The sequence below is a fragment of the Sebastes fasciatus genome, chromosome 8 (assembly GCF_043250625.1).
Source record: "Sebastes fasciatus isolate fSebFas1 chromosome 8, fSebFas1.pri, whole genome shotgun sequence".
In the NCBI taxonomy this organism is placed as follows: Eukaryota; Metazoa; Chordata; class Actinopteri; order Perciformes; family Sebastidae; genus Sebastes; species Sebastes fasciatus.
The window spans coordinates 29,519,804-29,540,650 of NC_133802.1; the positions used below are offsets into that span (position 1 = coordinate 29,519,804).

A 20,847-nucleotide genomic window follows, 5' to 3' on the forward strand; every position below is an offset into this window, starting at 1 on the left:
GCCGTTTCTCTCTCTCTGTCTGTAGGACCTGGAACTTTTGTCCCAGGAATTAGTCCGTCTCAGTAAAGAGAGCAGTCCTGGTGGCAGTGTAGCCGGGTCGGGATGAGGCTATCGCCTGGATCCATCCGTCCATTCCCTTCCTTCTCACTCAGATGGAAGACATGGGCTGGGCTCAGACTAACACTTGGAACCAACATTTCTTCCCTTTCCCATTCCCTGCGTTCGTAACCTCAGACCCGCTGTGGGCTTCAACTACTGTCTGGACCTGCTATGATTTCACCATCTCAGTCTGTACGCTGGGCTACGACTAAATGCTGGAATCCGTTCTTTCTCAGTGACGAGAAGAAACAGTGAGTTTTAAAGGTGTAGAAGAAGAAACTGAAGACCAGAGGGAATGGAAAAGTTGGGCTCAGCTCATTGTTGTTGCTATTGAATGTACTGTAATTAGATTGCACCACTCAGTTCCTCCTCGGAGTCCTGGCTACGACCTGGAAAACATACATTATAACAGACCTATGATTTCTATTGTAACTGACTGTAAATCTGTACTCTCTCTGGTTTCTGTGTCTGAGGGTGATTTCAGAAAGCACCTTTAGGATTCTAATGTCTGTCTGTTGGGTCCTGGCTATGTCCTGGAACACACATGCCTGGTATCTTAACTGAATGAACGAGTTATTTTATTGTTTTCTATGTGCAGTAACTCTATTGTGACCTGGCTATTTCCTGGGCTTCCTGTCTGCAACAAAATACAGAACTAAATACCCGAGGGTCTGTCTATGACCTGGATCGTCAGAGAAGTTGAGCTTTAAGATTCATTCTTTACCTTTGAAACTGTTTAACACTTCTTATTTCACACGAGCTTTCAGCCACATCTCATGACCTTCAACAGCAGATGCAGTTTGCTCCGTTGTCATGGAGATTTGTTTAGTTTTTCTCAGGTGATAACTAAACCAGATGTTGATGAAGGCGGTGAGATGTGGCTGAAAGAAAGTGGACCTTTTTGTTTAGAAGTCTTTGAGTCGTCCACGGCAACAGAGGTTTAGTCTAAGTTCCAGTTGAGCCGTATTTCTTTAAACGTGGTCAGTAAAGATGATTTCTCCAGTTTATTTTCTGCCTCCAACAGACGCAGCATGAACACAAAGCTAAAGGCTGAACTTTAGACGCTTGCATGTCAATGTAAAGAGTGAGACCTTTCTGTTGTACAACTCTTAAATCTTCATATTATCTGTTTGCTTGGTCAGCTGGTGTTTGCTCATAAACAGTCTGGTTGGAAACAACCCAGCTACTCCGAGCTTTGGAGGCAGAATTAAGAACGGGGACTTTGTCTTCCTACGTAGTTAACAAGCTAATGAGCCACAAAAAACGCGACTGAATAATGTCCACAAAAACGTGAAATGACAACTCTTACAGTAAATCAACTTGTTTAAACAGGACAAACGTTAAGTTAACTGCTGCTAACAACCTCCAGGACACCACGACGGTAACTCATTTAATCAAAGTGTGTTTGTCGGCCATGGCTATGTCATGGAGCACCAACATACTGTACTCGTGTTAACAGATTGAATGTTTTCCATTCCTTTTATGTTTGTTTAATGTTTGTTTCCTGGACTAAACGCCCGTCACACCTGTACGTCTGACGTCGTTTTGTGTCTTTGGTTGTTCTCTGGAGAGTTGTTGCAGCCCGGTTACGATGTAGAACTATTCTGCATCCCTTCTTTTATTTATTACTTTTCAAACACTCTGGGATGTAAAATTCCTCGTTGAAATGCACCTGCGTCTTCTGTTACAGAGCGAGTCTCGTGGAACTGGGACAGACTATTTGCTGGATTTCATTTTGCTTCCCTCATCTGTATATTGTATTTAGGGATTGTTATTTGGGGGTTTTATTCATAGGAAAATTTTATTAATTTATCAGATTGTGTTGACATTTAAAAGAAATGCAGGAAAAAAGGATGCAAAATTTGGATTTATACCCCGAGACTATTTCAGATGTGTAAGATCATAACATTAGTCAGAATTATTTAAAACTATTCACTGCTTTTAAAAAATTGCTTTTTTTTCTTCTTTTGGTGTAAAAGGTGGTCTTGTGTTTGTACGACGGCGTATTTGCTATTAAAATTATTACGAACCCGGGGGAGAGGAGTAATATTACGAGAAAAAAACTGAATATACTCTGAGATTATAAAATCACAAATTTACGAAGAAAACTCTGAATAATAGTGTTTTTTATTAAGGAAGCATCGCTTCACTTTGCATGGTTGGATCAAGGTCCTTAACATAACAACACTACTTAGGCGCAATAAAATTCAGACGACGACTAAATTTGACTTTAATCTCAGATTTTTTTCCTCACAAAATTAGGACTTTATAATCTCAGAGAATAAAGTTTTTGAGTTTTTTCTCTGTAATAATTATATTTTCTTACCCACATTGACCCTAATACGTCGTCCTATGTTCCTCATCCTCCCAGACATTTCGTTCAACTTGGGATGCAAAATGGCTCAATGAAAACTAAAATGATTGTCCTATATCTCTTTGCTTTGTTTGCGTTTTGATAATTCAGCTTTTCCTCACCAGGGCCGTGTCTATGTCTTGGATCACATTAACTGTAATTTGTCTTGCACTATTAACTTTTTTTGTGACTTATTTCCATCCCTACTGGGGGACACCAAATGGTGCAGAAAAAAAAGAAGAAGTGAAACTGTCAGCTTTGGCTGCTATTCTGCGACTGAGTACTTTACATTTTCTGTTGGGCTGGGTCTACTTCCTGCTTGAAACAACATATCTTATTATTTTGACTGTATCTTTAAATCTTATTTCTGTGATTCTGTAAAAAAAAAAAAGTTTTGACAGGAAGTGAAAGACAAACACTTCCTGTCAGCTCTGCCTTTGTTTCTTCTCTTGGATATTTTGTTTGCTACGTGGCCCCTGACTACGTCCTGGACTGAACCTCTGGCACAGGCTGCTTCTGGTGACCGGGCTCTGACTATATCCTGGACATTGTGCTTGTAGCAGACTGTGCGTTTTATGTTGTGACTGCCTGTACATTTATGCTTTATTTTTGTTTGTACACTGCAAAAAAATATATATGATAAGAAATCTTCTCGGAGCGAGTGAGAAGAACTCGACTTGTTTACGGTGCAGCTTTTGTTTTGTTCAAGGAAAAAGAGACTCTTATTCAACCTCCGACCTCCTCTGATCCTTCACACCAAACTCAATGGCATTATTACGTATTTAAAAGACGCATAAACGGCAGTTAATGTCCAAAATATTAACTGGATGTCACAATGTACAAGATTAATTTAACAAGCCGGTCGAGCTGCACTGAAAACACACTGCAGTCTTCTCTCTCTCTCACTGGCTCAGACTGACTGAGCGGGATCGGTCTATGTGCTGGGCAGCGACTCGGCCTGTTGCTTTGTTTTGTTTGTATCGTTTAAATCTGTATATATATTCACGCTGTGATATGACTTCTAACTGTATGAAGAATCAACTGATCTATTTATGAGACTGATGATCATGACGCTAATTATTGTAACATCGAGAAAATCTGATAAAATATTGTCTGGAGATGACGACGACGTGTCCGTTTGTTTCTCTGCTCACACAACGACTTCACATCAACCAGACTTCAGTCTGAAAGTTCACATATTAAAGAGAAATTGTTGACCGTGAACATGAATCTAGTTAAGCAGAATTATCAAATATAAATATTCAGTTTGGTGTTTGCAGCAGCTGAAGTTAAACTGAACCGATGTTTAACTTTTTACTTATCTTACTGATTTTTTAAATTATTAATATTTCAGTGATTTACAGACATACATAGACTTTGAATGAATAAAACCCTTCACTAGAAAGTTTTATTTCTTACAATTTTCTGATGGATTTGTGTGTATAAATAGTGAAATCCTATATTTTTTTTTACAACCTTGAACTTCTATGATAATTTTTTGAGTGTTTATCACTGAAGATTTGCAAATTTTTCACAACTTTTTATGGTATTTTGGGTTCCTGGTAGCTTTAAATTGGCAAAATGAGAAGCAAGATTTATAGATGCGTTTTTGCTGATAAAAAGATACCATGCATGTGGAGTAAAGACAGCTTAAAGGGTAAAAAAGTGCATATAAAGTTAGCATGAATGAACCAGAATCAACCATGATTCTGTAGGGCTTGGTCTACATCCTGGACTACATGTTTGCAGAGGAGAAGACGTGTCTTTGGTGTTAATCTCTTAAAATTAGGTTAAAATTTTCCAGTGAACTCTTAAAATCTGCTAAAAGTTGAGTGAAGTTTGGTTCAGCTTTGTGAATCCTGCAGACAAACTGGTAGGAAGGCTGACTCCGCCCCCCTCCATCCTTCCCACAATCCTCTCTGTTTCTGTTGATTAAAACTCTTTCTGCTCTCAGTAAAGTTTGGTGATGGAGGTCGAGTTCGGGGCTCTCAGCGACGCCGCCTCGCTCGGTGCTAATTAGCTGTCCGGTACTTCCTGTCCCGCAGAGAGAGAGAGACTGATTAGAGAGGTGACCGCTCGCCGCTGACGGGGTCCGCCTTAACGAGATAACGTCTGATTGGCCCGGGCCGAGGGTTAATTGAATGGGAGGCAGTTGATGATGACTTCTTACAAATGTGGTTTTAATTAAAATGAAAGCTCAGAGGTAGGCCGGCTGCTCCTGCAGTCCGTCTGTCTGTCCGTCTGTCCGTCTGTCTGTCCGTCTGTCTGTCTGTCTGTCCGTCTTTAACCCGTCTCTCACTGTCTAAAAGCAACTGCAACTAAAACATCGTCTGAAGCCCAGAAAGCACTTTACCCACCAAACCTCTGTTATAAAAAGCTCAATTATTACAGTTTTAGTGATGATCTTTTATGTAGTAATGTGGTACTGATATTAATGTTTACAATAGCACCTGTCCAAACTTTTATTATACATTTATTGTCATTCATTTCTTATATACTTATTACTTATTGACTTATTTATAGTCGTGTGGATCTGAACTGGCGTGTTTACAGAAAGCTGGTGGAGATGTTTAAACGTTATCTAGAGATTCAACATCAGGCCATCACGTCTCTGAACACACACACACACACACACACACACACACACACACACACACACACACACACACACACACACACACAGAGAGAGATATCATCTGGCTCTATAATTAAACTGTCGTCTTCAGCATCAGACTGCAGCTGCACGGGACACACAACGCCGTCCTTCCTGTCCACCAGCTACTGTTACACACACGCACACAGTATGTATATCTGTGCTCGCATGACGGGGTTGAATGAACTCGTCTTCCTCCTGATTGTGATCTTCAGCTGACGTCTGATCAGATGGTTCGAGGTCTCGTTCAGCATCACAGGAGTCTGGGAGACCCACACTCATCTGGTCTGGTCCGGCCCTGCAGTTTAAATAGCAATGATTTCATTTATTTAGTCTAATTAACGGGAAACAAATGGAGCCAGACTGTGCTGTTGTTCTTAAAACTGCCAAATAACAAGGATTATTTAGTGGTAATGGATGAGTCCTCCTCATTAGACTGTAAACTAGTTCAGATATGGGGTCCCTTTATTGATTATATCAGAAAGCAATGCGACTCAGCTGCAGCTAAGATTCATACCAACAGTTTATACGATTTATCTTTAAAATTGTGCTCATTGTGCATCCCCGGACTGTGACCTGTGGGGACGCCGGAGACACAACAGATATGAGCTATTATGTCCTCCTCTTGTAGTGGAGATTTCAACGTGCTACAAGTATATAACTATGAAACTAACAGTACACCTATTCACTTATAGTAGTTCATAGTATAGTTGCAGTACAAAATACAACTTAGATGTAAACTAGTTGTGTACTCAAAGTTTACTGTTTTTACACTTAAAAGTATACTTTTATAAACTAAAAAGTAGGCAAATTTAGTCCCAAGAAGTATTGAAGTAATACACTTACAAGTATGCTACTAGTACTTTGATATTAGTATACTTACTACATAAAGTATACTTCAGGGAAATATACTTGAACTTTATAAAATAAACTTGAAGTAAACTACTTTTTTCGTTAAGATTATTAGTTGATTCGATTTTTTTTAATAATCTGAATCTGTAAAGTAACTAAGCTGTCAGATAAATGTAGTGGAGTAAAATAGTACGATATTTACCTGTGAGATGTGGAGGAGAAGTAGAAAGTAGCAGAGAATGGAAATATTCAAGTAAAGTAGAAATACTGTACCTCAAAATTTTACTTAAAGAAATGTGGGCCAACTAACTGACTAACTAATTAACTAACTAACCGACCAACCAACCAACTAACTAACTAACTGACTAATTAACTAACAAACTATCCAACTAACTAGCTAACTAACTGACTGACTAATTAATTAACCAACTAACTGACTAACAGACTGACTGACTAACTAACAAACAACCAACTAACTAACTAACTAACTAACTAACAACTGACAAACTAACTAACTAACTAACTAACTAACTAACAACCAACCAACCAACCAACCAACTAACTAACTAACTAACTAACTAACTAACTCATTGACTGACTGACTAATTAACTAACAAACTATCCAACTAACTAACTGACTAATAAATTAACCAACTAACTAACTGACTAACAGACTGACTGACTAACTAATTAATTAACTAACTGACTAACTAACTAACTAACTAACTAACTAACTAACTAACTAACTAACAACTGACTGACTAATTAACTAACAAACTATCCAACTAACTAGCTAACTAACTGACTAATAAATTAACCAACTAACTAACTGATTAACTGACTAACTAATTAATTAACCAACTAACTAACAACCAACCAACTAACTAACTGACTAACTAACTAACTAACTAACTAATTAACTAACAACTGACTGACTAACTAACTAACAACCAACCAACCAACTAACTAACTAACAACTGACTGACTAACTAACTAACAACCAACCAACCAACCAACCAAATAACTAACTGATTAACTGACTAACTGACTAACTAATTAATTAACCAACCAACTAACTAACTAACTAACTAACTAACTAACTAACTAACTAACTAACAACTGACTGACTAATTAACTAACAAACTATCCAACTAACTAGCTAACTAACTGACTAATAAATTAACCAACTAACTAACTGATTAACTGACTAACTAATTAATTAACCAACTAACTAACAACCAACCAACTAACTAACTGACTAACTAACTAACTAACTAACTAACTAATTAACTAACAACTGACTGACTAACTAACTAACAACCAACCAACCAACTAACTAACTAACTAACAACTGACTGACTAACTAACTAACAACCAACCAACCAACCAACTAACTAACTAACTAACTAACTAACAACTGACTGACTAACTAACTAACAACCAACCAACCAACCAAATAACTAACTGATTAACTGACTAACTAATTAATTAACCAACCAACTAACTAACCAACTAACTAACTAACTAACTAACTAACTAACTAACTAACTAACTAACTAACTAACTAACTAACTAACTAACTAACTAACAACTGACTGACTAACTAACTAACTAACAACCAACCAACCAACCAACTAACTAACTGATTAACTGACTAACTAATTAATTAACCAACCAACTAACTAACTAACTAACTAACTAACTAACTAACTAACTAACGAACGAACGAACGAACGAACGAACTAACTAACTAACTAACTAACTAACTAACTAACTAACTAACTAACAACTGACTGACTAATTAACTAACAAACTATCCAACTAACTAGCTAACTAACTGACTAATAAATTAACCAACTAACTAACTGATTAACTGACTAACTAATTAATTAACCAACTAACTAACAACCAACCAACTAACTAACTGACTAACTAACTAACTAACTAACTAATTAACTAACAACTGACTGACTAACTAACTAACAACCAACCAACCAACCAACTAACTAACTAACTAACTAACAACTGACTGACTAACTAACTAACAACCAACCAACCAACCAACCAACTAACTAACTAACTAACTAACAACTGACTGACTAACTAACTAACAACCAACCAACCAACCAACTAACTAACTGATTAACTGACTAACTGACTAACTAATTAATTAACCAACCAACTAACTAACTAACTAACTAACTAACTAACTACGGTTGCGCGTCCTGTAAGCACAATGAATGGCTGAGGAATGTGTCAATCACAGCCTTGTCCCGCCCCCCAGCTCTCACCAGCCAATAGCAGCCCGCTCTACTGACACCAAGTTCAAACCAAAACAAAAACAATGAGGAGGATAATGAAATACTGTCAGAACTACCGGCATTATCTGAGTTATCTGAACAGAAAGAGAGGAGACTACTGAAGGAGAGAGTACCCCACAACCAGAGGAGTTTGTTGTGGATGACAGCGAGCCTTAAAGTCCGTTACCACCGAACCCAGAGACCGCTAGCTAGCGATGCTAGCACGAAGCTAACGTTCCCGCCATGCTCTGAAGGAGCAGCAGCAGCAGCAGGTGGTGTTAGCTCTGGTGCTCAGGTGCTCAGGTGCTCTGAGGTCTAAAAGGTAAGGTTTATTTGCTTTATTTACTTTCTAGTCGTTGTTTAAGTTGCTGATGAAACTTCCTTGCACTTTTCATGTGTTGTGTGTTCGACACACATGATAAAGTGGTGTACAGGAGATATTGATCTGGTATTGGCTCGTTTGAGGAGCTGAAACTGGATTATTTGGAGATTATCTACATGATGCTGTCACGACTCTAAAGAATATAACACCAGGTTATCATGCATGAGGATACTTCATGTTTTTTTTGTTGTTTTTTACATTTATCCTTTGATATTGCAATATATTGTTATTAATATCTTTTTATTTGTTTGTTTGTTTTAATGAAAGAACAAACATGAATTACTTCTTTATTGTTTTCTTCCATTTACATGCAAGTTCTTTTTGAATATCTATTTATTGTAATTTGCTTAATGAATTGTATATATGTGTATATATCTATATATAATTATATATAGATATATATGTTTTTGTTTTTATTTTGTTCTTTTTTTATTTTAATTTATTATTGAATTGACGCTTTGGCAATATTGTTCACCTGACAGTCATGCCAGTAAAGCAAATTGAATTGAATTGAATTGATTTGATTTGTTGCGTACCTTTTTGATGCGTTTTTTTGTATATTTATCATCGAAATGCCCGCATACTTTAATATTGTTGACTAGCGGTATGTGTAGGGAATACTGGCATCTGTGTGTTGTTGCCATGGATACCGATGCAACATCAGCGCCCAGCAGCAGAGCCGCCATTTCGGACTGAAAGCGACTACCGGACGCCAGTAAAACGTCCGCCTACAAAGTGCCTTACAAAAGTAAAACTAAATTATTTCTATTCTATCATCATAATTTGAATGTCTCTACCGAAATGGCCTTTGTTGAACAATACAATATTATAAATATAATAAGCGTTTTCAGTTCAAGAGGGCAGCGGCGGCGTTTCGTATCCAAAAAGGTTTTCTAGCTTCCGGGTTTTAAATTGACAATTCTGTGGTTCTTCTTCACTGTGAAGATTTGCTGCTGTCAAATTATATATTGTTTGAATTTTAGAATGATTAGTGGAGTAATTGATTTGTCAATTAACAGTTTTAGGTTTAATTAATTCTAGATAATCTTCAGTGGCAGATTCTCCGCTGAGATTTGTTGTTTTTCTTTGTGTTGTGATAAACTGTTGTTGCTCTGTCTGTCTGTCTGTCTGTCTGTCTGTCTGTCTGTGTCTCAGACTGTCTGTCTGTCTCAGCCTGTCTGTGTCTCAGTGGAAACGTTGATCCAGTAGAAACCTGATGCCGTCTGTGGTTCTGCCTGTCTGCCCTGCTGATCCTCTCTTTTGTATCAGACTGTACCGTCACACACCACAGCAACATGATCACATGAGTCTTACCTGTCTCTTCACCTGTCCATCTACCTGTACAGACTGTCAGTTTGTTCTTTCCTGCTGTAACCTCATCCTGTCTGTCTGTCTGTCTGTGGGACCTTCTGTACTGTACAGAAATAAAACACCTCCTCAGTCTGGCTGCTGATTAATCTGATTTAGTTATATTCATTTTCAAATCACTGTGCTCGCTTGTTTTCTACACTGTCTAATAAACTAAAGCAGCAGACTCTGTGTTAAAGAAATAAACGTCATAGAGCTGCAAGATTCTGATCAAAATGAGAATCTCGATTATTATTGTTGCACTCAGGGAACATTTTACTTACACATCTATACTTTTACTGGAGACTACTTTAACTACATTTAGATGTTTACATACTTTTACTTCAGACAGATTGAATGCAGGACTTTTACTTGTAACATTTTCACATATTTTTCAGACATTTTTCACATATTTTTGGGATTTTTACTTGTGGAAAATGTTCACAGTGTGGTAATAGTACTTTTACTGCAGTAGACGATCTTCACTATCTCAGTAGTTATCTTGTATTCAGTCATCATTAAATGTCCTGTCTGCGTCCTGTGTGTCAGCTCAGCTGTGGATCTGTCTGCGAGGCGTTCAGGGCCAACGTTGGCTTCATTATGTCGCTGAGCGTGTGTCTATCAGTCTACCTGTCGTCCTTATCTACCTGTGGATCAGTCAGTGCCGCGCTGAGACGACAATCTGTCTGAGCTCTGGCTTCATCCCCACATTCAGTTTGTGCTCGGCTGTCAGACGTGTTGAGGACGAGTCCTGTCTGCCAGCTGTGAGGCTTGCGGCGTTTTGTTTGACTAAACACTCATTAGACATCAGCGTGTAGTGTTCAAGATCTGGCTGTCTGCTGTACTGATGCAGGAGAGATAAATAGGTGGAGGAGGACTCCTGTAGGGCTGTGATTAATTATCACTTTCTTTCAATCTATCAGTGAATAATAAAAAAACAGTGAAGAATGCTTGTTACAAGTTCACAGATAAGAAAGAACTTTATCTCAAAGGAAATCTCATGTTCAAACCAACATGTTTGTCAATGCTGTCTGATTTCCTGTCTGTCTCTTAGCTTTTTGGATATTTCCCTCACATTTTTCACACATTTTTTCACATATATTAATCATTTCCTGATATTTTACACAGTTTTTTCTTAAATTTTTAACATATTTTTCACGTTTTTCTGATATTTCTCGCATAGTTTTCACATATTTTTTCACATTTTTCTGATATATTTTACATAGTTTTTGGACATTTTTTAAAATGTTTTTCTGATTTTTTTCAGATTTTTTTCCACATATTTTTCAGACATTTTTTACATGTTTTTCTGATATTTCCCTACTTTTTCAGTCATTTTTCACCAATATTTTTCAAACATGTTACTAATAATTTTTTATATTTTTCACTACTTTTTCACGTATTTTACTTTTATTAGTACAAATATCTGAAAATTATTATTAAAATATGTGAAAAATGTCCGAAAAATATGTGAAAAGGACAACAACGGAGCTCTATGGCACAGAAGGAAAAAGAGATAACAGGCTTTAAAATTGTTTAAAAAATTCGTATCACTTTCTGTCTCCAGTAGTGGAACATTTCAGACTGTGCCCACTGAACCTGATGACCTGATGAAAACTGAACCATGATTGTTATTTGATCCCATTCAGCTCAGATTTTTATTCAATAATGACAAACAACAACAAAGAAGAAGAAACATCAGCTTATCTTTCCCATATTCAGACTTTAACATATGTATATACAGTATATATTTTAATATTACAATAAAACTGATTTTGAGTATAAAGTTAAAGTGTCCTGAGAGTGAGCCAACAGGAGGGAACAGGATCCTGTTGCACTAATGAACCTCATTAAAACCAATCAGATCACATAGCAGAGAGATGGGGGGTCATGAGACCTGGTAGTCTGGTCAGTCTGGCTCTGATGTCTGAACACACACACACAACAAAAGAGACAACAACACACACACTCACCTGAGCACTAAACACACTGCGGCTGCAACTAATGATTAGTTTTAACCAGGGACCCCGGGGCCCATTTGTACTCTTAGATGCCATTAGAACTATTTGTATTCTAAAACTTTTCAATTTAAATACTTCAGACCTGTTTGATTGTGATAAACAGAAACACATTTCAATTTGAATCATCTTAACACCACGTTGTTCTGCCCTGATATTCAGGGATGTCGCATTAGCTTGGCCGGCTTCATGGCTTCGTTTGCCAGCACCTGAAGATACATGACACATTTTTGGTCTCCCGTCGCTGTCGCTCGATATAACTGTCGTCATATTTTCTCAGTTCAGCTACTTTATTCTTTGATTTTTTGAGTTTCTGTAAAAAATAGAATAGATAAATCCTGACAACAACTGATATATTTGACTTTAGGACATCTCTGACTGCATACATGCTGAAAACCAAACATTTTTACTGTATTAATTTAGATATTTTCCAAAGTAAAAGTCCCTAAAAGTGTATAATTCAACTTTTTCTCACTGTCTAGTGTTAAAAAAGTTCACAAAAATCACAATAAATAGCAATACTTAGAAATCGCAATATTTAAAAATTGCAATACATATCGAATTGCCACCTAAGTATCGTGATAGTATAGAATCGGGAGATAGATGGATCGTCCGAGCCCTACCGGACCCCACTTTGAGAGTCACTGATAATAGGGTATAATAATTCTCACTATACATTCGAACAGCACTACAAATTGGCGAACTCACTATATAGTCCATTATAAAGTGAGTAGTGAGTGATTTCAGACACAGCCCCTGAAACTGACTGAATAACAAAACAGAAACAGAGAAAAAATAAATAAAAGAACAAATAGAATCAAGACAGAAAAGAAATGAACAAAAGACAAATTACAAGAAGAAAGAGAAGAAGTGAGGGGAGCTGTAATCAGACCTCAGGCTGTTTCTTCTCAATTACAGCCTCCTACACTGCTGACTGTGTGTCTATATAAAGACATGGACATCTCTGATTGGACCTATACATGTATGTGTGTGTGTGTGTTGTTGGCTGTGTGTTTATTAATGTGTGTGTGTGTGTGTCTTGCCGCAGTGCCACATCTCTGTCCTCCCACTCTGAAGCTAAAAACAAACGCAGCGGCTCTCATTACACACTGAGAGTCCAATCAATACGCCGAGGCCTCTGGGGGCCACACTGCACTCTGACTGGGGGGGGGGTGTGTGCGTGTGTGTGTGTGTTAATGTGTGTGTTCAAGGCAGTAGTGTAAAGTTTACCTGAGCTCAACTGTTTGGCTTCAAACAAATAAACAATAAAACAACACGAGAGGATGACACGGTGGTGCATTCACTGTCCTCTCCAGACATGCATTGATTGTCTCACGATGTCTTTACTGTCCTCTTTAGTGTTGTGTTTACTGTCCTCTCTCGCAATGTGTTTACCGTCCTCCCTGGTGATGCGTTCACTGTCCTTTATGGTGATGCGTTTACTGTCCTCTCTGGTGATGAAGAAAAGACCGTAGAGCATGTTTTCTTTCATGAGTCGTGTTGTCAGACATGTTGTTGGTTTCTGTTACGAAAACCAACTGAGGGATTCTGTCATCGCACACGGACACACACACACACACACACACACACACATCTACACACACACACACACACACACACACACACACACACACACACACACATCTACACACATACACACACACACACACACTCACTGTCGTCTATATTTAGCGGACTGCTGCAGGAGAAAACTCGTGAATCTTTTAAACTCTGTAACCCGACTTCCACCTCCACTCTCTCCACTTCTCTCTCCCGCTCTGTCAGACATGTGGGGATCGCCGCGGCAACCCCCTGGTTTCCCGGGGCGATTAGAGAGCCCTGTTACATCATCGTCCCGTCCTCACACTCGTCTGTACTTCTGTACTTGTGAGGACCGTCATTGACACCCTGCATTCACCACTAATGTGTTAAACCAGAAGGAAATGGTGATTCCTTGTCTTTTGGCGTCAGTACCCTGGGACTGTAGTCACATGACCCTACATATCATATATTAAATTAATCGTCAGAAGTTGCCCTTTCCAGCGATTTATGGTCCATCTTTCTATTCATTTGACCTTTCACAATATCAAAAAGTAAGGTTTGACATGTGGTTTCCTTCGTTCTTTCAGGCACCAGAGGAATCCTTCCGGAGCCGACCTCCTCGTAGCTCAGAGACTCTGACGGTGAGTCCTCAGCTCACTTTTTTGGATGTTTCTTTAGTTTTTTATTTTTGATCTTGGGACATGCTGACCACCACAGGGGAACAGGGGGCCTCTGTGCTCTTCACGGATAATGCTGCAGTTTCGTCACAAGAATGGCTGCACCCAGTCAAAGCATGCATTTCCCCGGAGAACAAGCTAAAAAAAACTTTCCTTTAATGTGTGGAAGTATTTTAGACAGAAACCCAACAATGTGGTGCTCTGTAAACTCTGCAAATTGATAATGGCTTATCACTGCAGTACCACTTAAGCACTGCGAAAGCATCCCAGAGCGCTCTGTCAAGACAGCAGCAAGACAGCAACGTAGTCCTGTTTACTTTGTGTAACCACCAAAGCATGATATATGAGGATTATTTCAACGTGTTTCTGTTAGTAGTAGACACTTAAAATAGATTTATTTTACACCATGTGTAACCTCACATATGTTTGTGTTATCTTGTGCGTTGCACTTCGAAAGGTCAGTGGCAACCGAGGTCAAAGTTGAAATAATTTGAACCTTGAGCGCAGGGCTCGGTGGCATTTTCGAGCGGTGCCCCACACAGAGGGTAGTGCTTCAGCTTAGTCCGGCTGCACCGCTCTCCCCTTAGAAAAATAACAACACAGCCAGCACAGAGAGTTTTTACCGCTGATCATGTGTAGACGGCTTAAAGGATGATTTCAGACATTTGTTTCCCCGCTGTCTGAAAGCACCTTATACTGTATGTAAGGGATGATGTACAGCGAGCCGACAGAGCGATGCGACCCCGATGCGCGCTGTCAGGGCTTATTTCACAAGAATGACCCGCTAGCTGTACATTATCACGCTTATTACACAGCTACTTAATTAAGAAATCAAGAATTTGACACAGAAATGGTCCTCCAGAGTCCGACACCAGAACAAAGAGTGTAGAAGTAAAGAGATAAAACTCAGATTTCAGGCGCACATCACTCCTCCTCCTCCTCCTCCACGCTGCCCCTCCTGTCTGCTACTGTTTCACCTCCTCTCCTCTCCTCTAATCTCTTCTTTCACTTCACCTCCTGCTCTTTACCCTCCTCTCATCCTGTCATCCCCTCCTGTCTCATTTATTTTCTCCTCTCATCAATCCTCACCCCTCCTCTCCTCTCCTCTCCTCTCCTCTCCTCTCCTCTCCTCTCCTCTCCTCTCCTCTCCTCTCCTCTTCCCTCCTTTTGACCCCTCCTCTCATTTCTCTCTTCCCTCTCTCTGTTCCTTCTCTCCTTTCTCCTCCTCCATCCTTTCTCTGGTTGTCCTTTCATTTGTCCTTTGCACCTCCTCACATTTCTAGTGCGGTAAATATTCATCCTTCTTCCATCGCTGATTGAAAATATGATCTGAAAATATTTACTGTCACTGAGACATCATCAGAAGAGGAAGAAATCATTCAAAAAACAAATAAAAAAATAAAACAATAATGAGGCAGTGAAGCACACAACAACAAACATGGTAACACAAGATCCAACATGGACTGAAAGAAGGTGGATTTTGTGAAGATTCTTCCTCCAGCTGATCTTCTGTCTCTCTCTGACTGTTTGTGTTGATCAGAGCTGAAGATGAAGTGATGAAGAGCTCCGAGCAGCAACGTGGAGACATGAGACAGAACCCTAGCAGAGGAGACGGACACAAGGACACAAGGATGCAAGGACACAAGGACACATGGAGCAAAAACAAAAGGTACCAGACACACAAACTAACACACAGTGACGAGGGAGGAAACTAATGACAGCTGTCTGCGGGTTCATGTGAAGAAACATCCATAAAACATGAAAATAACTAACAAAGATGCTCAAAACCAAAAAACTTAAAATAAAAATCAACCAGCAAATACAAACCTCAAAAAAACATCAAAAGTAAAGAACAAACTGCTTAAAAAGAATAAATAAATAGTAGGGCTGTCAAAGTGAACGCGATGATAACGCGTTAAGGCAAGTTTGTAGGTTGTAGCAGGCTCTGTTTTAAATCTAGAGTGAAGATACTGGTATCATATGAAACTAAAACACCTAATGAATCCATTGGTACCAACCATGTCATACTAGCTTGTCACGAAGGAGGTTAAATTACGCTACGAACTTACTCTAAATTTTGGAGAGGAAAAACTGTCATGGCTATTTTCAAAGGGGTCCCTTGACCTCTAACCTCAAGATAAGTGAATGAAAATGGGTTCTATGGGTACCCACGAGTCTCCCCTTTACAGACATGCCCACTTTATGATAATGTGTTAATTGATTTCCAATAATAGATATATACATCGTTTGCATAAAGCAGCATATTTGTCATGCCAACCGCCATCTAAGTTACTGTGTGTAGCGTTAATACACTGACTATAAGGATGTATATATACTGTACATGTAGCAGCGTCATCACGCAGAAACCTACGTCAGGTCATGTGGGATAAAGTTTTTAGAAAGACTTAAAGGGAAAATAGCATTTTTGACTTTGTCCAAAATGTGAATATTGGGGATTTAAATACATCAGGAACACCACTGGGAAGCTACAGAATGATAGAAAAACTTGAAATGAACGGACCCACTCTTTATTATTAACATCATGATGAGCTCAAAGAGTGGGAACACATTTTCATCTCTTCTGCACCAAACACATCATCACAACTGATGCCTCGCTCACTGTAGTGATGCATTCTGGGTACCTGGCTAAAGGACGGAGCTGCAACTTTCTGCACAGTGAAGACATTCAGTGCATGAATGAGTGAAAGATGAGTGAATATGAATGAGTGTGTGTGTGTGTGTGAGAGGGATGGAGGATTGCGTGAGAAGGAAGTGCCTACTCGCTCTCTCAAATGTAACACGACCACCCGCTGACCTTCTCCTGTGTGCGTGTGTGTGTGTGTGTGTTTCTGCACACAGTTGCGTGCCAGTGTGTGTGAGGATTTGCATCTGTTTGACTGCATGCTCATATATTGTGCTGCGCTGTGTGTGTGTGTGTGTGTGTGTGTGTGTGTGTGTGTGTGTGTGTGTGTGTGTGTGTGTGTGAGCACTCTTGTACTTCTGTCTTTGTGAGGAACGATTAGAGGTTTCGACCTCCACAGTGAGGACATGTTGTCTGGTCCTCGTGTCTTTAAAAGGCTGTTTGAGAGTTCAGACTTCAGGGTCAAGGTCAGAAAGCTTAGCGTTCAGGATTGTAGCTTTGGAGGCTGTTCTCATGCACCGTTCGTAGCTAAACTTACAAAAAGTAATGCATTGTAGTTCGTATACATGATGTCTCTGCTTTTCCTGGTCATGTGTGAAACCCAAAGAGAATTGTGACCCCGGGAGGAAACCGGGAGAGAGCAAAGAAAAACGCGAGTCTACTGGGAAAATTGGGAGAGTTGGCAAGTATGACTGTTGACTCTACTAGCGGGGCAGTTAAACATAACAATTTTGCATTTTGCGATAAAAGCAAAAAATTTGGCACAGATGTATGTTTATATGTTATGAAAAGATATAGATATCGGGGCGCCAGCCTGCACTGACAGGGTGTGTCGCTCAGGGTGTGTTAGCTGTCTGCAGTCGGTCTGTCCCAGACGGGTGGAGACTCCAAGAATTTCAACAGCTGAATTTTAGCAGCTTCTGCTTTCAAATGCAGCGTCGGTCTTCATCCTTCTCCTCCTCCTCCTCCTAATACACGTCCTGCCCTCCTATACCTCTTTTTTAATATTTAAGTTCCTTTTTATCTCCCTCTCTCTATCGATCCAAACCTTTCATCCCTCTCTTCCTCCTCCTCTTCCTCCTCTCTCCCTCTTTCTACTTCCTTGTCTTCATCTCTCTCTTGAATCCTCTTTCCTACATCCTTTATTACCGTTACTCCTCTCATCTCCGCTTCTCAGTGTTACTACTACATCACCTCTTCTACTACTACTACTACTACTACTACAGTGTTACTACTACTACTGTACTACTGTACTATTACTGCAGTACTACTACTACTACTGTACTATTACTACAGTACTACTACTACTAAAAACATGGAGGGTCTGGACTAGGAGAGAATCTCCTTCCTAGTGTGCATCTACTACCCAACGTCAGTACTACTACTACATCACTACTAGTGGTACCATTACTACCAGGACTAATTCTACTACAACTGCAGATGCTATTACTATTTTACTATCACTACCACTACTTCTACTACTATAGTACTACCACCCCAACTACTACTGCTTCATCTAATACTATTACTACAACTGCTACATACCCCAACAACTATTTTTACCACTAGTACTACAGTATTACCCCTACTACCGCTACTATTGCTGCAACTAATACTGCTGCTACTATTACTGGTACTCCTACTAATATTATTACTACTAATTGAACTATTGCTGCTACTACTACTACTACTGTACTACCACCACTTTTACGATTACTGCTACTTCCTTCCTCCCCTTTTTCTCCCGTCCTCCCCCTCTCCTTCACTTCTTCCTGCTTTTAAATACATAAATCTACACATAGTAAAACTCCTCTTCCTCCTCCTCTCTTTCCACTTACTGTCTTTTTCTCCTTCGATTTATACTCTCCCTCTCTCTTTCTCTCAATCCATATCTTTTTACCCCCCCCCCCCTCTCTCCACTCCCTCTTTCAGCTTTTAAATGCAGAACTTTATGTCTGAATTTGGCTCATTCTGTGTGAGTGTCTCATCTATCATTCATGAGTGTTAAATTATAAACTGTGGGTCACTGTGCCGCCCTCAGCCAACATCCTCTGTCTCTGAAAGAGAGACATAGACACACACACAGAGAGAGAGAGAGTTAACAGTAGATGGATATCAAGTCTCGATGTTATCAGGGTACACACTGAAGTTGTCTGTCCTCCAATTCTCCTGCAGCAGGACTCTTCTTCTACAAAGCCACTGGTCTCTCAGCTCATATCACTCTTAGGGATCTGAATCATTCTGCAGAGCCAACAAAGTCCCAAAAATGTATATATATTCTTTATCTTGTACTCACAAGATGAGATACTATATCATAACTTGTGCACACACGATAAGATAAAATATTAATCATGTTTCAGGGCTTTGAGATTGTGGTGGAATCCAGTATCAAATCCACTTCTTGAATCAGAATCCTTTCAAATCTGTAATACGAGACCTGCTTTTAACCACCACGGTCACTTTACCTCCTCATTCTGTCTTCATTTGCTCTTGTATTGTTTCTGAAAGTGTTTTTGACGGACATGAAAACGCTGTGGGGCACTGACCAAGTGGCGGTATGTGATAGGGGTGTGAAAAAAAATTGATTCATCTATGTATTGCGATTGTTTTTTATTGTTTTTTACGACTTTGAAATTGATTTTTTTATGCCAGAATCAATATATTTGCTCCATTTGAGTCTATGTGGAGGTAGAAGGAAGTTACCGCTTTTATTGTTGTAGTCTGAGTAACGTGACGTCATATACGTTCTGTATCCTTCAACCAAAACAAACCGCCGCGAGCCGAAACGAGAAACGAAGAAAACGGCGGAGGGTCTGCGTGGATCCGACCTGCACCCTCACATGTTAAATCTAAAGTGGTAAACACTACACGTCCAGTAAAGTATGGAAACACTTTGGGTTTCACACATTGCAGGAAAAGCAGAGCTAGACATCACGGCTAAAGCTGCATGCTAACTCTGTCATGGACAGGAAACGTTATCGTATTGCGGTAACGTGCGGTCAAGCCAGCCGTCACTCTCATCTCCGTGGTCAAATGGGCCGACGCTACAACTGTAGAGCACCCATATACTGACATTTATGTTAAATGCATTCAAACGGCCCCGATGGAGCTGACCATGGATGTATAAAGAGAACGGAGCTGACGGGAGAGCTAGAGACGACCTTGGAGAAGTTAGAGGAAGTATACACATGTGACTACGTCCGGTTTTCAAAATAAGGTGTTAACAAAGGGAACTGTATATACAAAATACATATATGGAAATAAGATTGATTGGATTATATTCACCAGAAGTATAAAACATTACATGTCCCTTATAAATTAAAAAGAAAATAACACTAACTTGTGAGGGAAATGTCTTTATTCTTTGATTTTTGGGTCGGTGTAAAAAAAGTAACAAATAATTCCTGACAATGATCCTGATATATTTGACTTCAGGACATCTCTGACTACATTCATGCTGAAAATCAAACAATTTTACTGGATTAATATAGATATTTTCCAAAGTAAAAGTCCCTAGAAGTGTATGATTCAACTTTTTCCCCGTGGTCTAGTGTTAAAAAAGTTAACAAAAATTGCAACTCATCAATACTTTAAAATCGCAATACATATTAAATGGGCATTATTTACCCAACAGCATTTAACGAGTTGGGTGTGAGAACTGCTCTGTATGTGAAGCAGCAGCAGCTCGACATTGAATCCCACAGAACCACCTGGCACTCAGGTGTGGCAGGGCACCGCTAAGCTAATCCAGGCTAACCTCTGCTGAACTGTTTACACCTCTGCATGAATCATTCATTGAGAAGGAACTCATATAAATTAGACATGAAACAAACACTTAGCTGCTGGCTACACGCCACGTTAGCACCAGTTGTCAGATCCACTGCAGAGGCAAACACAAGGCCATATCAGATTAATTACTCACTGAAATCCTGCCCTCTGATTGGTTCACGCCCAATGATTTCTGTGTTGTTGGCTGCACAGAG

General features: G+C 39.4%; 2 protein-coding genes across 4 annotated transcripts in view; both read left to right on the forward strand.

Annotated features, from left to right (window-relative positions):
• The window catches only part of gripap1 (GRIP1 associated protein 1), a 40,280-nt gene extending 36,705 nt beyond the window's left edge, over nucleotides 1–3,575 (forward strand). For 2 of the 3 annotated variants that reach the window (XM_074644856.1, XM_074644859.1), the window contains 2 exons: nucleotides 26–3,230; nucleotides 3,297–3,575. In XM_074644856.1, coding sequence (XP_074500957.1) covers nucleotides 26–106 — 81 coding nt within the window. In that variant the 3' untranslated portion in view covers nucleotides 107–3,230; nucleotides 3,297–3,575. Of the gene's footprint in view, nucleotides 1–25; nucleotides 3,244–3,296 lie in introns of all 3 variants that reach the window. The other variant, XM_074644858.1, reaches the window with a different exon arrangement.
• A 10,552-nt stretch (nucleotides 3,576–14,127) lies between these two features.
• kcnd1 (potassium voltage-gated channel, Shal-related subfamily, member 1) overlaps nucleotides 14,128–20,847 on the forward strand; it is a 73,411-nt gene continuing 66,691 nt past the window's right edge. Inside the window, exons 1-2 of the mRNA XM_074644860.1 lie at nucleotides 14,128–14,187; nucleotides 15,764–15,892. The gene's annotated coding sequence lies outside the window, so the exon portion shown is untranslated. The remainder of the gene's footprint in view (nucleotides 14,188–15,763; nucleotides 15,893–20,847) is intronic.